General features: G+C 39.2%; 1 protein-coding gene across 1 annotated transcript; it reads left to right on the top strand.

The window, feature by feature from the left end:
• The first annotated feature begins 4,022 nt into the window (after positions 1-4,022).
• TSPAN6 (tetraspanin 6) lies at positions 4,023-15,111 on the top strand. The gene is made up of 9 exons (XM_049644052.1): positions 4,023-4,099; positions 8,303-8,791; positions 9,773-9,961; positions 10,239-10,313; positions 11,464-11,562; positions 12,064-12,198; positions 12,588-12,671; positions 14,045-14,150; positions 14,813-15,111. Exons 2-8 carry the CDS (start codon positions 8,705-8,707, stop codon positions 14,111-14,113), a joined length of 738 nt encoding a protein of 245 aa, XP_049500009.1. The 5' UTR covers positions 4,023-4,099; positions 8,303-8,704; the 3' UTR covers positions 14,114-14,150; positions 14,813-15,111.
• Positions 15,112-16,409: the final 1,298 nt, after the last annotated feature.

Raw genomic sequence — 16,409 nt, 5'->3', positions numbered from 1 at the left:
CCCAAAGCTATAAGCTATTCCTCCCTCAGAGAAGGACTTTAGAGAGATGGGGGAGAAAGAACACAAGGATTAGAGGAACACAGTCCATCTGCCACAGAACAGAGGGAAAGTGTGAAAGGTGCTGGCCCAGAGCCCATGAGTATAGTAATAACTAACAGAGCCTGGCTAAAGGGCCTCCAGAGATGTGGTGTACTGAAGAACACTTCTTTTTATGACTCAACGTGACATCAGGATTGAATTAAAAGGAATTTCACAAACTCCAAGGAGAGGGGAAGAGTGTAGCTGACTTGGACATTCCCTAGAGATTTCCCCTGTAATTCTTGAGTACTTCCCAGCTCTTCAGTTGCCTTGCCATCCATATATACAAGGTCAAACACACTTTGAAACTATCTCACTGATGACCTAACTTCTATGGACTTTAGTTTCTGATAAGATTATGTTGTTTACAAAAAATACCATGCACTTTTTGCCTGAAGAATCAAGACTGATTCCTGTAATAAGAATGCAGGGAAAGCATGCTTAGAGAGGCTTTAGGGGGAGACTATTCAAGCACACCTAGATGATCTGTGCATGGCAAGGTTATAGCCCTGACTAAGCTATTTACCAGTGACCTCTGATGGAGGGATATGCTTCACTAAGCAAGCTTTCTTTTTAGTATCTGGTAATGAGAGTATTCTAACATAGTGCACACCAGCTTCCCACATTCTTCCTCCTCTCAGAGTGGGCATTTCCATCCTTGAAAAATCATTGTAGAAGAACTTTTTTAGGTGCTGTAGAAAGGGTTTCTTCGCTGTGTGTGCAAGCAAATTAATAACCTCTTCTCAGTTATAAAGGGAAGAATTGTGCTTCTGATAATAAAACATTCAGTAGCAAGCCTGTTTCATTTCCAATCCACCAATCAGAAATATGTATTGACTGTCTACTATGTGTTCACCAGTGTGACAGTGGTATAAAAAACTGAAGACAGGGGCATCTGGGCGGCTCAGTTGGTTGAGCCTCTAACTTCGGCTCAGGTTATGATCTCATGGTTCATGGGTTCAAGCTCCACGTCAGGTTCTGTGCTGACAGCTCAAAGCCTGGAGCCTGCTTTAGATTCTGTGTCTTACTCTCTCTGTGCCCCTTCCTGACTTGTGCTCTCTCTCTCTCTCAAAAATAAATAAACATTAAAAAATTAAAAAAAAAATGAAGACAATCTTGGCCTCATTTATTCAATAAGTTTATCATGCTTCTACTATGTTAAGGATGGTAGACAGACAAAATCCCTGGCATCCTAACGCATAATTAATTCAACAGTTTTAATTGAGAATGTATTATGTGCCACACACTGTTCTAGGTACTTGAGAAACATCAGTGAACAAAAGAGACAAAAAACCTTGCCCTGGGGCCCCTCGGTGGCTCAGTAGGTTAAGCGACTGACTCTTGATTTTGGCTCAGGTTGTGATCTCAGAGTCCCCCCTCCCCCTCCACCTTCAGGCTCTGAGCTGACAGCCAGAACTTGCTTGGGATTCTCTCTCTTCCTCTCTCTCTGACCTTCCTCCCACTCACACACTTGCTCTCTCTCTTAAAATAAATAAACATTGAAAAAAATCCTTGCCGTCATGGAATGTAGGAGGCAGACATTCAATAAAAATGTTCTTGATTACAATTGTGTGTGTTTAGGGAATTAGCTTTCATTGGACATCTGATATAAGCTAAGAACAGAGAACAGTGGTGAACATGAAGTGTTTGATCCTTCATCTAATGAAGCTTATTCTACAGCTCCCAGAGGATTTATGTTTAGGAGGGGAGAGAAGGGGGACATAAACAATTTGAAAATAATATATGACCATATAAAATTCTAAAAGTTATGGTATAGACTGTGAGGACTGTGTGAACACTCTGTGGGGAGAGGTAGGCCTTGGTCTGCTCTGGGGCAAGGGAAACCACATAAATAATAGCTCACAGTTAGGTCAGAGGGGGATGGGCAAACTGGTTAGACAGATCAAGAGAGTGATAGGGAACAAAACTGAATAGATAGAGTAGGGCCAGATTGTGAGGCCTTTTTACTCAGATATAAAAATTTACTCTAAACTCAGGTGTTAGGAAATAGTAAATCTATTAAGTGCATGTGTTTGTGTGTGTGTGTGTGTGTGTGTGTGTGTAATAGAGAGAGAGGGAGAGAGAGCAGAGTAATAATTTCTAGTAGGGTTGTTTTCATTCTTAAAAAAAAAAAAACCTCTTGCCAAAGAGTACAGTCTGAGCTCTTAGCAGGGCATTCCATACCCTTCACAAGCAAACCCCATCTATGTCCTCAGCCTAGTTTTAAACATTCACTTCATCAGGTCGTACTGAATTTCTTACTCTTCTTTTCATACTTTGGTACCTTTGCCCAGGCATACTGACTCTACCCTGTATTCTTTTCTTTCCTTTCCTGGACTATTAAAACTGTATCCATCTTTGCTGCTGAGAAATTTCCCTCAGCCCACCCCAGCGAGATCGGGTTTGTCTTCCTTTTCTATCACATCACCTTGTACATATCTCAATTACAAGTTTATCACATTCATTGTCATTGTTTACCCATGACAATCACTATCCTCTGCTTTACTAGTTTGTTCATCTCAGACTCATCTCTGTCCCCTCCCAGACCATGAGAGCCTAGGGGGCAACAACCTTGCCTTAGTCTTCCTCATTTCTCCAGCACACAACACAGAGCCTAGCACATGCTAGGCTGAGGATGCTGTGTAAGGCCTCATGTCCCACTCATAGCTGGAGGGAGCAGGAAAGAGGTGTGGCAGAGAGAAATTAAAGAAGAAAGTGAAGGAGGAGAATACGGAAATCATAGGGAGATCAAAGTAAGTGTATATGGAGACCGGCAGCAGTTCTGTGAAGCACAAAGATGGGCAATATGAAAAGCTTATGCAAAATAAGAGGGGTCATTTAAAAAAAAAACCCAGCATTTCTTCAGCATCCACTATGTGTGGATAACACTGTGTCAGAAATTGTGGGTGTCAGGTTAAATAAAACACCTCTCTGATTTGGTTGGGAAGATAAGACAAAGACACACAAAGAGACCGACAACATCTATACATACAAATGTAAAGTTCTTAAAGTTCAGTACTATTTTCAACATGAAGACATTCAATACGAAGTTCCTCGGCAGTCAATAACATATTATTTTAAGAAATGTTAGATATGGAAACTGACTTGCCTAGATAAGGTCTCAGCAAAGCTTAACAAAACTAAAGTAGAAACAACTTCCTTAGAACACTAAGGCAAATTGACATGAAATTGTGAATTTTAATACCATTCAAGAGTATTTCTCATTTCTATGGGTCCCTAATTGTATATTATGAGCTTTTTAAAAGCAGACAAGATCAGGGCTAGAAAGGGAGGAAAAGATTCATGGAGAATATGAAAGGAGTAGATGGAAAAAAAGTGAATGAAAAATAGACAAAGAAGAGAATTTCAGAGAAGAAATAATAACAATACACAAGACACAATAGGAATAAAGATATTCCTGTTCAGGAAACTTATGTACATATGAATTATCTATTTAAATGATGATGTTCAAATTACATGTTTAAATGATGTTAATCTGATGGTTGTAATGTGTAATATGAGATTTTAAGAAAATAAACAAGAGGTGTTTTTTAAATTTTATGATGGGCACTTAGTCAAGGGTAGTTGAAGGGATTCTATAAAAGGTATTAGAAACTGAAAATGGTAAGGTCATTATGTGAATAAGAGATAAGATATATTCTGAATGAAATAGTTGGTGTCTTTTTACTGGTTCCTAGGATAGGGAGTAGTAATGTTCGAAGACATTATCCAGCAGCTCAACTTAATTGTTTTGTTTGTGATAGTGTAATGTTGGGATGGCTTAGACATTTATTTAGTTTATTTAATTGAATTGATCAAACCTTAAGTCACTACTAAGTGGTTAGTCTCAGAGACCAGCTGTAACCAAAGGGCTCAACAGGGATTGGCTGAAACCAAATGAGTTCATCAATTAAGCATTGTGTCCTAGGGTGTTGGGGAGAGTATAAAAGGGGGTGCAAGAGCCCTACCACACTGGCTCTTCAGTAGTTTCTGAACATGTAGACAGCAGGATATAAGACAGGTAAGTAGAGAAGCAAGCAGGTACCATAGTAATTGGCTAAAGATCTGAGTTAATGTGAGTGGTCAGACTATGAGCTCTGATGCTAGAAAAAGAGGTGTGTGTGGGTTGGTGTGGGGAGATGGTTGAAGGGGGTAGATTCACACTCTTGTTGAGTTGGGATTGGGATGTACCTTAAGTAAGGAGTAGGAATTTTGAGTGAGGTTGGAGAATGGGAAGGGAACAGGGAACAGATCTTGTTTATTGGGAGATAATCATACTGGCTTATTGTGGAACAGGAAATTCATGTTGGAAAAGCAGTAGGAAATAAGCTGATATCATATTTCCTGGGGGAGACATAGTTTAAATGCCAAAGAACAACACTTAAACTTAATCTTGAAGGTTACAGGAAATTAATAGAAAGGGACACAAATCCCTACTGAATATGGAATGTAAAACAAAGAGCAACAATACTTAAGGAAAATATTTGCCTTTCCCCAATATTTTCAGCATCAAACAAGTGTTTTTGTGGTCATAAAGAGGGAGGAAAACAGACTGAACCAGAAAAAGTACTGAACTCTCTACTTTGCCACTCTGGGATGGGCAGGGTTATGTCTTAGGTGATTGGGCTATTGGAATGAAGGCAAAAGTAAAACTCAACAAAACCCCCAAGTACAAGGAAGAATTGAGGAAATAATTGAGGTTTTTATGACTCAGGGGCTTCTAAGAGCCCTTGTTTGTGGTTAAACATCTGAATATAGCAGTCTTTGCTTGGTTATTCCCAGCCAAGACACCTATTTATACAATGGCAGCCATGTCTCGTCATAGAGTGGACCCTATTTCTGATGAGAGAAACAGAAGGTGGAGGGGCTTGGTCCTAGGCAAGTTAGCCTTTTTGAACCTGTTTCCTCACCTGTAAAGTGAGGGAAGTGGTAGTCTTGACCTCACAATAAGATAGCTCTTGTGATGTATGCATGAGGTACCACCTGTCAAGCGCTTAGCAACAGTACATATTCAATGCTCAATATTATAGTTACAATATATAATATATAATGGAATGTAATATTGATAATACTATATATAATATAAATATACAATAGAATGTAATATCAATAGTACAATTAAGTATTACAATATTAATACTTTAAAGAATATATGTATCTTATGACTTAGAGAATTACTACTTATATTACTTTAGGTGGGATTAGATGCCCCTTTGGTCTGGGTTTAGGCCCAGACCCAGGCCTAAATTTGAAGTAAACTGAACTTCTGGGTTTTGTGACATGGCAGCAGGGTAAGAGGGTGTAGCAGAGTGAGAGGCAATGGTGCAAGATGTTGCGGCCATAGGAATATTAAATTCTGTGTCAGCCTTTGGTTTAATTTGGCACTGACTGTTATTCAAACAAAGCAGCATTGTAAGTGGTAGAGGAAGGGAGAGGTGGAAAATCAACACATTCTTGGAAATAAGATGTGGCTTTTGCTTTGACTATTTCACTTTCTCTTCAGCCACAAAAATATTTCTTTGCTTGTGGGCTCACAAGGAAACTCCCTTCCAGAACGTGGTACAAATCTAAGCTTCAGAGGAAGCTTTCATTTAAGATGACAAGAAGTTAGCAAGTCTTCCCTTGATACTTGTTTGTTTTAATATGAGAACCCCTCACATACTGTTATTTAGCCTAGGGAAAAAGCTTTGCATTTACTTAGAGCCTCCTCAACCTCATTTCTTGTAGTTATGGCACATGTTTCTTTCAAAATTGACATCTGCTATATTTCCTGATAACCTTCCCTCAGTGTTTATAGCTGCAGAGATGTATACTTTACCCATTCTCTCCATGTGTTTATATGTTAGGCTTTTAAACTTTTAGGATAAAATTTTAGGATAAAGACTGTTGGTGCAATATTCATTCTCTAGTAGTTGCTCTCTTGGATCTCAGACATCTGGCATGATGCTATAGGAGCTGGTCCTAAGACAATATTCAAAGTACAGGGAAGCTCTGTGTGACCAAGTCAATGTAACTTTCTTGTTTTCTGTTTCTGTGGTATATATTTAAAGCAAAGTTTCAAGCAAAAAAGCCTGGGCATCACCTCTTCTTTATATATATAGCAATATAATAGCAATACAGTAAATGCCCACTTGTGATGTTAAGCTTATGTCAGTGATGATGTGATGGATTGCATAGGGGACTGATATTGTCTTTTACTCCCATCCTTCAAGAAACAGCACACACTCACTGGACACTCAGTCTTTGCCCTTGAAGAGCTTACAGCTTAGTCAAGAAACCACACCTTAATACATACTCTGTGCTATAATATAGATCAACCAGTTCATTATACATAACATGGAAATGTGGAGTCATCTGCATACATGATTTAATAGGAAAAAATACACTTCCATACTTTAAGTGCCATCCATAGTTTACTAGGAATGTACAATTATAGACTTTCCTTAAAAGTTAAGTTGTTTTTGGTTGAACCTTAAATGTTCTGTGTCTTACCATAGGGATAAAGGAGCATACATATCTATAGTATTGTTGGTGTTAGGTATCAACTCCGATTTCCCAGAAGTAACCATTTTTTCTCACAAGTATATATTTTTATGGAGGGAGCAAGAAGGGCCAGAGAAAATTTCACAAAGTATGTATTTTTCACTAATCAGAAAATTGGGTCTTCACACCCATTGGTAATCTTTCTTTTCTTCTTGATTATACCTGTCCTGAATTCCTAGAAAGATGAATGCTAGGGATTTAACTAATGTTCCTAAGTAAAATGGGAGACCAGGATGCCTATAGCACTTCCTTAATTCATTTGTATTTAATTCATTTTGTGAATTGCTTTGAACCTGACTAGATAAAAAACAAACAAACAAACAAAAAAAAAAACCCTCTCTATTCTGAGGTTCCCATGAAAAGTAAATGACTTATTTAAATTATGGGCAATTTGAATGGCTCATTTAGTCACTCTTGAAGCCTAAGAGGTACCAGAAAGCAGGAAACAGTGAGTATCTATAAGGTCTAGGCTCATTTCTTTTTTCCCTGTAACTACAGGCATAGAATTAACTTATAGCTCAAATATATGCGCTTATTCTTGTGTGCTGAGCAAAGCACATGCACATGAATCCTTTATGAGATTTCCCTATTTCACAGATGTAACAAGGAACCTTAAATACTCTTTAGGGCTCTTCAGATTTGCATAGTTCAAATTTTCTAGGCCTTTCAACTATCTGGAGACTTGTCTTTACATTTGGCCTTTCCTGAACTCAAGCCCCAAACAAAAAGAGCCTCAGCTTTTGTCACCAATGTTTAGGAGACCCTGAAGAGGGCTGTTGTTTTTTTTTTTGTTGTTGTTCCACTTTACCCCTTGGATTCACTCAGGGCTGCCTCTGGACATATGGAACAGAAAACTTTTTGGTGATTAATCCCATTCTGTAAGCAGTTTAACTCCTCAGGAGCACACTGTCTCAAGTTCTAGGAAGATCTAAGCAATTGGGAGAATTTTAGGGAGATGGACAGACATGCCACTACTCAATACCATATGTGGCTGGTGTAACGGGAGGGGATCGAAAAGCACAGTGATCTCTAATTTTGGCTTTGCTGTTAGTTGTGTGACTTTCGGTTTCAGCCTCTCTGTGATCAGCTGGTTCTCGATCTCAAAACCCAGGGGGCTCAAATATACAGTGCCGTTCAGTTTTAACATTTAAAATGTGGAGGCGGGAGGTCACATTTACCTGACATTCTCAGTAGCACCTTCCCTTTTTAAAACTTTACTGTTGATAGCTGAAGTTACATTTCAATATTAATCACTTTAGAACATTTTCCCTCGACTTTCCAATTGTTTAGAGGATAACAGAGGAGAAAGATAATGGATTTTGCAAATTTCTATAGGAAAATTGTCAAATTCATTAACAATCTCTCATACCTAACTTCGGAATTCTTTCAAGAAGTGATTACTTCCCACAGTCCATTCACTCTTAATGCCCCGCTCCCCACCACATGAAACAATGTTCAAAAATTGAAAAGCACAGAACAAGTGAAAAAGAAATCAGCTTAATATCACCACTCAGGTAAATTTTACTTTTCCTCAGTTTTTGTCTAAAAACATATGACTGTACGTGTCGCTTTGTAATACGCTTTCTCATTGGAAATATATTTCTTGAGGATATTTAGCCATGTAATAAAAGATTCTTAGATCACTTTTAACCTCTTTTTTCATTCCTTTCTTTCCCTTTAGGGCACCAGGGGCGGGCAAGGCCGAATCTCAGAGTGCTGCTGGCGCTCCTGGTGATAGAACAATATGATCAAGTTATAAGGGTAGGGAGCGGTGGGGAGCGGGAAAGATTCCTTGAGAGAAAAAAAATTAAGAAAGCTCTACTTGAAGATCTAAGAAATTCCCGACAATAGAACTTTGTATATGGTTTTCGGTAACCTTCAGCAAGGGGCGCTCAGAAATTGTCGTCACTTTTCGGATAGCCTCCCGGACTTTACCCTCTAGAAAATTGTACAGTGTTTCCGGCTCTTCTCAGTTGTAGACGCTCGTAAGTTTCCGGCAGTTTCCGGGGAGACTCGGGGACTCTGCGTTTCTCTTGCTCTGTTCTGCTCGCCTGGTGCGGCGGGGCAGGGTCCTGAGCTAATCATGGCGTCCCCGTCTCGGAGACTGCAGACCAAACCAGTCATTACTTGTTTCAAGAGCGTCCTCTTGATCTACACTTTCATCTTCTGGGTGAGAAACGGAGGAGCCCGGGGGCGGGTGGGGTTGCGGGCTTTGGTGGGGGGTGTGACGCTGAGCGGAGGGTGCTCAGGTCCGGGGTGGGGAGGGAGGCGCGGGAGGGGTTTGGCCGGCTGTCGCCGCAGTGACCCTGACGGTGGCAATGAGTTGCCGGGGTCTTGCTTGGGCATCTTGCCCGCTCCGGGGGGAGTGCTGGACGGTGGCAGCCAATAGGCTGTGCTGGGGACACAGATGCGCTTAGGATTCGAATTTGAGGCGGGGGACGAGGAAGGGAGTTAACCCCCCAGAGCTCTCAGAGGGTGTCCCCGGACCTTTTCGAGAGGCAAGGCTTGCCCCTCCCCTCTGAGGGCTCACTCGCTTAATAGTCTCTTTCTTTTCACTGCTTCGTAAGAGGGGAGTATTTCACAGGTAAGTATACTAATGGCTGCACTCCCGCCAACCTATCATCCAGCTTGCTTTTGTGTAGTATCCTTTTGTACGCTGTGCTCAACTCCGAACTGGGGTTGGGGGAGGGGGAAGTTTCAGGAACTCCTAGAAACACTTTTTTCCCTTCTCCAGGAAGGTGTGCTTCCTAGGGCGGGAGTAAAGCAGTTAAATAAGTTGTTATTCCTAGGACAGATATGCCACAGACTTCTGTTTATACAAAAAAAAAAAAAAAAAAAAAAGATGAAGTTTAAGAATTTTGTTAAGATGCCTTCTCTAGCAGTCCCCCTGGTTTTGCTCTGGTTTCCTGGGTTACCTGGTGATCTAGCGTGGATTTATCAAGGCCTGTCGTTTTGTGCAGATCCCCTTCCTGCCCCTTGTCTCCCATATCCCAGCCACAGCTCTGTGGCCACAGACTGCTAAATTCGTACACCTATTGCATCTTAAATACCCAGTGGTTTGTGGTTTGAAGGTGCTGCTGTGTATATTATACTTTCTGTTCTCTATTATACAGTGTATATTATACTTTCTGTTCTCTGGTTTCCCACATAGATCACTGGTGTTATCCTTCTTGCCATTGGCCTTTGGGGCAAGGTGAGCCTGGAGAATTATTTTTCCCTTTTAAATGAGAAGGCCACCAATGTCCCCTTTGTGCTCATTGGCACCGGCACTGTCATTATTCTTTTGGGCACCTTTGGCTGTTTTGCTACCTGCCGAGCTTCTGCATGGATGCTAAAACTGGTGAGTCCTTGTTTTCCTTAGAATTGATTCTTGGTTTTAGAAGAGTCTTATATGTTGTAGGCTTTGTTTCTTGAAACTGGCCACGGCCCTTTAGGATTTTTCCTGTTACTTCCCAAGTAACACTTCACCTTCCAGTTCCCACTTTTGTTGTGTTTCCCCTGTCCTTTTTAATAAAAACATGCTGAACTGATTGAGCAGACTGTATTTTTCTTTGACTCCCTTTGCTGCTGTGATGTATCTTATTTATGCTGACTTGGACTTTCTTTTTATCCCACAGTATGCAATGTTTCTGACTCTCATTTTTTTGGTTGAACTGGTCGCTGCCATCGTAGGATTTGTTTTTAGACATGAGGTAAGCTTGAATTAGGCAACCTATTAATATGTTAAAAGTTATTCTCCTAGACATAAAAAACAGAGTTAAAGGCAATTTTTAAAAGTTCAAAAACCACTCTTAAAGCTTACTTTTATGTAATGCTTATTTTTTCAGCCTGTAGCTGACAATAATGGCTTTCTTGTAAAAATTTTAACCCATTTTTAATAAAAAAATTAGAAAATTGTAAAGACTGACAATCACCAGAAGGAAATTACAGGTACCCATAATGACATGTATTTCCAGTTCTTTTTCTGTGTACAAGTACCTACTGAAGTGAAGATAGTACAATTTATAACTTTACTGATAGGACAATATTTAAAGCACAAAATTTATAACACAAGATTGATACCTTCTCCACTTATGCCACACATATTTATTTATTTATTTATTTATTTATTTAATGTTTATTTATTTTTGAGAGAGAGACAGAGCATGAGCAGGGGAGTGGCAGGGAGGGAAGGAGACACAGAATCTGAAGCAGGCTCCAGGCCCTGAGCTGTCAGTACAGAGCCTGATGCCGGGCTTGAACTCACGAACTGTGAGATCATGACCTAAGCTGAAGTCGGAAGTCGGATGCTTAATTGACTGAGCTGCCCACGCGCCCCATTATGCCACATATTTCTAACAGATTGGATATACTTAGTGAAAATCATCAAAACTTTAATATTGAATTAGAAATCAGAGTTCCACTGTTAAACCTGGGGTTGGGGAATCATTTGGTGAGTAGTGAAGGTTCTTCAATGAGAGTGTTTTACAAAGTGTGGTAGTACAGTCTCCCAAAGTAAGGTTTTGTAGCTTAAAAATTTTACAGGCATCAAATTTGTACTTAAAGTAGAGAAAAACTTGGGGAGGGATACAGGAGTACAGAGCTGCCACTTGAATAAATGCTCCCATAGCACTTTGAACTTGAGTGTTTATCATCTTTTATTGTAATGTTTTGCTTAGTAATCCTCTCAATTAGACTATATCCCATAGAGGACAGGATTGGACCGTAGAAATTAATTACCATACATGTTGTTATTGTCAAAGATATGATCATTGGTCAGATGTGGGGATTTTTTATTTGACCTAGAAACCTAAGAGACTTTGTAGAATTTTTATTTACTAGCATTGTATTTCTTTGCTGTAGATTAAGAACAGTTTTAAGAATAATTATGAGGAAACTATAAAGCAGTATAACTCTACGGGAGATTATAGAAGCGATGCAGTAGACAAGATTCAAAATACGGTAAGTGGTCATAGGTGGTGGCTTCTCAAGTGGGGAACACATTCCTTATCTCCTTAGAGAAGAGAAATAGGCCCCTGGCTACTAGGTGTTGTCCACTTGTACGATATTCTCATTACAATCTTTGATCAGGAGAAAATATGTCCCTGGAAAGATAGGTCCCTGGAAAGAAGTATGGGATGATACTAAGTCACATATCTCCATTTTCTCCTAATCATTCTCCTCACATGTACACCTCTTCACTCTTCACATCACAGACCAAGTACTGTTAGTACCAACCAGAGCAGGAAAGTGAGTCCAGTGCAAAAATTTTACACTTGTTATTAGGGGAAAAAAAGGTGCTAATCTGTTGAATTACAATGCTGATTGAGGACAGCCACTTAAAAATATTAGGATAAGGATCATTGAGTATAATATTGTTTTGAGGACAAATTGCAGTCTAAGATGATAGGTTAAATGTTTGACTACAATGATGTAAACTATAAATGTGTTTTTTTTTTTCAGTTGCATTGTTGTGGTGTCACCGACTATAGAGATTGGAAGGATACTAATTATTACTTAGAAAAAGGATTTCCCAAGAGTTGCTGCAAACTTGAAAATTGTTCTCCACAGAGAGATGCTGATAAAGTAAACAATGAAGTAAGGAGCCTTTAAAATTGTTTTATTTGAAAATATTAACTGAATACAGAGTTGACTCCATTTTTAATTTTTAGTCACACTAAATATAATCAGAAATAGGCAGGGCAAGTATTAGTCTCATTGAGTAAATGAGGAAACTGAAGCTCAGACAATTTCACTTGAGTTCACACAATGAGCAAATAACACTTTTAAATGCATAATACAAGAGGTGGAACTTCTCTTCAAACTTCTGTCGAGAACATTGTGCTTGAGAGGAGATAAGATTTGTTATATAAAAGAGTAAATTTTAATAAAATGACAAAGGCAGTGGTAGCTAAAGCTCCTGTTTTGGCAGAAGTGTTCCTTGTTGCTTGTGCTGTACTTAATATTTTATTTTCCACTCCCATTAGGGTTGTTTTATAAAGGTGATGACCATTATAGAGTCAGAAATGGGAGTGGTTGCGGGAATTTCCTTTGGAGTTGCTTGCTTCCAGGTAAGTCCTTGTAGTTAGGAGTGTTTTGTCACTCTTGTTAGGTGTAAGCTAGAATATTTCCACTGTGAAGGATTCAGGGCACTTCCAGAGAAGTCACATTTTCACAAAGTCTCAGCTTCTCATCACAGTATTGCATGACTTTTATTTTAATTAGACACATATGGAGTCAATCATTTGCGTTTGGGTCTTAAATAGACCCAGTAAATAAAACCGTAGCTTTGTTTTATTTTGGAGGGGATGATTTGCTGTTTTCATTCCAGTTTTTTGATGCCTTGGATCTTATGTTTTCCCACACTGTTTTCCACAATTAGAATTCTCTAAATTTTATTCTCAGTTTACCGGCTCTTTTGACCATAGCTTGTCATGCTTTGAAACTACAAAAAGCAAGACTTAGAATTACCTCCTAGTAGCACATACCTGGTGCCCTGTTGGGAATGGCAGTTTTCCAGCATCATAGTTTATTAATTAAACAAAAGCATTAGATAGATGGGAACAGTGTTTTTCGGTGCAGTAAAGATTCTACATGATTCAGATTTTTCTTTCCTGGGCTGCAACTGCCTGATGAGTTGCATATAAGGTCTGACTTAAAAAATTTTGATCACACGATCCCCACATTCAATCTGTGTGCCTGTTATGTTGGGTATGTGCTATGTTGTGGGTCAAATTGTATTTTCTGAGTTGTGCTACTTCTCACTGTGACATGAAAATTTAGTGTTGTGGCTCTAAACAATTTTTTTTAGGGGTTGGGAGGTTTTCCTATATTAAACATCGTGGAGACAAAACTGAAAGAATTGATAGACTTCATTTTGACCTTTGTGATTGGTTTTGGAAGTCTAATCTTAATGCATTTCTAAAATAGCATATATAGCTGTATCTCAATCTGTACCAATAGAATAGCCACTAGCACGTTTGAAAGGTTCTAATTAAATGAAATAAAAAATTGAATGCCTCAATCTAGCCCCATTTGAAGTGCTCAAAAGCCACCTGTGGCTAGTGGTTTGCTTATGGAACAGCCTTCACAGATGGAGATTTTATGTGATGAGATGCTTATGCTAAGCCAAATCCTTTTTGTTCTGATAGCTGATAAGTTATCTGGTAAGTTTCTCCAAAACTTAATGACATTTAGGACTTTTGTCAGTGACTGTTGTGAAATTCCAGGTCACAGTAGTGGTAAAACTTCCCTTATATTCTTTGAATGTTATTTAGGTGCTGCTGAGTATCAAACACAGCTGTCGAGAAAAACTTCAGGAAATTATTAGTGAATTAGAAGTGAAAGGAAAATAAACCTATATCCTGAGGTCTTTAAGCTCTTTTGTGTCTCTGTGTGTGTGTGTGTGTGTGTGTGTTTAATTGTTTTTGTATTTTGTTTTTAGCTGATTGGAATCTTTCTAGCCTACTGCCTCTCTCGAGCCATAACAAATAACCAGTATGAGATAGTGTAATCGGCAAATCACGGGCTTACTCCTCTCCAATTTTAAGGTATGTTCATTTTAGTCCTCAACTCTGTCTTGGTGTTTCCTTCAGCCTGTTCATGTGATGGATGGACTGAGTTTGCCAAGGTCTTGCCGACTGGTGCGTTCAAGTCTTATTGGTACTGTGTTAGCCCTGCATAGGTAGGTCAGGTCTCTAAAACACAAGGCACGGCCACAAAGGGCAGAAGAGCCTTTCGGGGTTTTACCTACACGTCAATCTAAAGGTCCTAAGTGGTCCCCTTTCTGACAAATTTGTACCTACATGGAAAAAAAAATGGAGAATCCTAGTAGTGACCTTACTTGTCAGGTTCCCTGGGAAGTACACTCTGCTCTTGACCCAATATTGGCATTTTCCCTGGTCTTTTACTGAGTTTTCATTTACCACACTCCCCTGGTGAACTATTCTTAGAGCCATAAATGGATCTAGCCTACCTTGGAACCCGATTTGGAGGAAATATGTGTTTCAATACTTCCAGTATTTGAATGGTAAACCGTGAAAACTCTTGCTGGCTGAATTAATCCCTTAAGGTATCCTTCACATTTTAATTGAGCCACTGACTGGGAACACATGAAGGTCTTCATTAGCAGAGTAGATGCTAACGTGTGCAAGTGAATATAGATATTGAAATTTGGGTTATAAGTAAATTAACTTTTTTTCTTTAATTTTAGGACATTTACATCCCCCCCTGTGAACTATGATATTGCCTGGATGGAAGACAGCTTAACACTTCTTACCAATAGACCAAAAAATTGCATCAATAGCCTGATTCAGTCAAGACGTTTATTCAATATAGGTCCACCTTCTGGCCCATTCATGTTAGATTACTGAAAAATTATATAAATAGCCTGATTCAATCAAGACATTTGTTCAATATAGGTCCACCTTTTGGCCCATTCATGTTAGATCATTGAAACCCCTGTATCACTGTGAAACACTGGAAGAGCTAGTAAATTGTAAATGAAGCAAAGCTGTGTTCCTCTTGACTCTTATTTTGCTCAATGTGGGGCCTTGAGGCCTTTTATTTATTTTTACAGAGAATATGAGCAAGGGAGGGGAAAGGGGAGAGAGAATATTTTTTTTAATGTTTATTCATTTTTGAGAGACAGAATGCAAGTTGAGGGGTAGTGGTGGGCAGAGAGAGGGAGAAACAGAATCCAAAGCAGGCTCCAGGCTCTGAGCTGTTCTGAGCTGTCCGCACAGAGCCTGATGCGGGGCTCGAACCCACGAGCCGTGAGATCATGACCTGAGCTGAAGTTGGGCGCTTAACTGACTGAACCACCCAGGTGCCCAGGGAGAGAGAATCTTAAGCAAGCTCCAGAGCCTGCCCTAGAGTTTGATCTCACTGACTGTGACATCATGACCTGAGCCTAAGTCAAGAGTCAGATGCTTAACCGACTGAGCCACCCAGGTGCCCTACAAGGTGGGGCTTTTGAAAGGTGCTGTGAATTTGCTATTTTATGTAGTGTTACAAAATGATCCCTCTGAATTTGCTTACTGATATAGTGTGACAGAAAATTGACCCTTCTGAACTGGCCATTTCCCAGACAAGTTTAAATTATTGTACAACTTGTATCAAGTTGTATGTTCTGTAATCTCTGTTTTGCTGATGGAGAGTCACACTGTATAATTTAATTCTGGCCAGCAGTTGGATGGTACTCATCATTGGGGTTGTCAGATGGTCTGATCCATCTCTAACCTGAGGCACTAAAGACTAAAAGCACTACCAATATTATGTTACACTTTGCATTTCTTTGCCTCCAAATTAAGGTGTTTATATTGATGTTTTTATATTTCCCCCTACTGTTTGAAAGGTTCTAATTATTAATGATGTTGGAATTCTGTATTTTCCTTAGGAATTTAAAGCAATTCACCTTTATTAGCTTTAGTTGGTATTTTTCAGTTTGATATGACTTGTCAATATTGTAGTCACCTTTCATAGTCTTAGTTTCAGTTTGTGCCTTTGACTAAATATAAATCTTTTACATGATAAATATTGTTTTCCTCTACAACCATCATATTTAACTTTTAGAAAATCTGGCATGGTTGTTTTCATGGAAAAGGCTAAACCCCACATTTCTACTAGGGTATGGTTTCAGATATGAAATATAAAACTGAGGTCTTGACTCTGTCATTTTCAAAAAGTATTTGTTTACAAAAAGTATTCCTTGTGAAAAGATAACCTTCTGTATTATGAAATAGCATATACTTGGCATTCTCCTGAAGATCGGCTATTTTGACTGTATAGCTTACATTAAGAAGTTGGAT

This window comes from Panthera uncia, chromosome X (assembly GCF_023721935.1).
Source record: "Panthera uncia isolate 11264 chromosome X, Puncia_PCG_1.0, whole genome shotgun sequence".
Lineage (NCBI taxonomy): Eukaryota > Metazoa > Chordata > Mammalia > Carnivora > Felidae > Panthera > Panthera uncia.
Note: the sequence above shows the minus strand (reverse complement) of the source record. Positions and strands in the feature narration are given on the sequence as shown.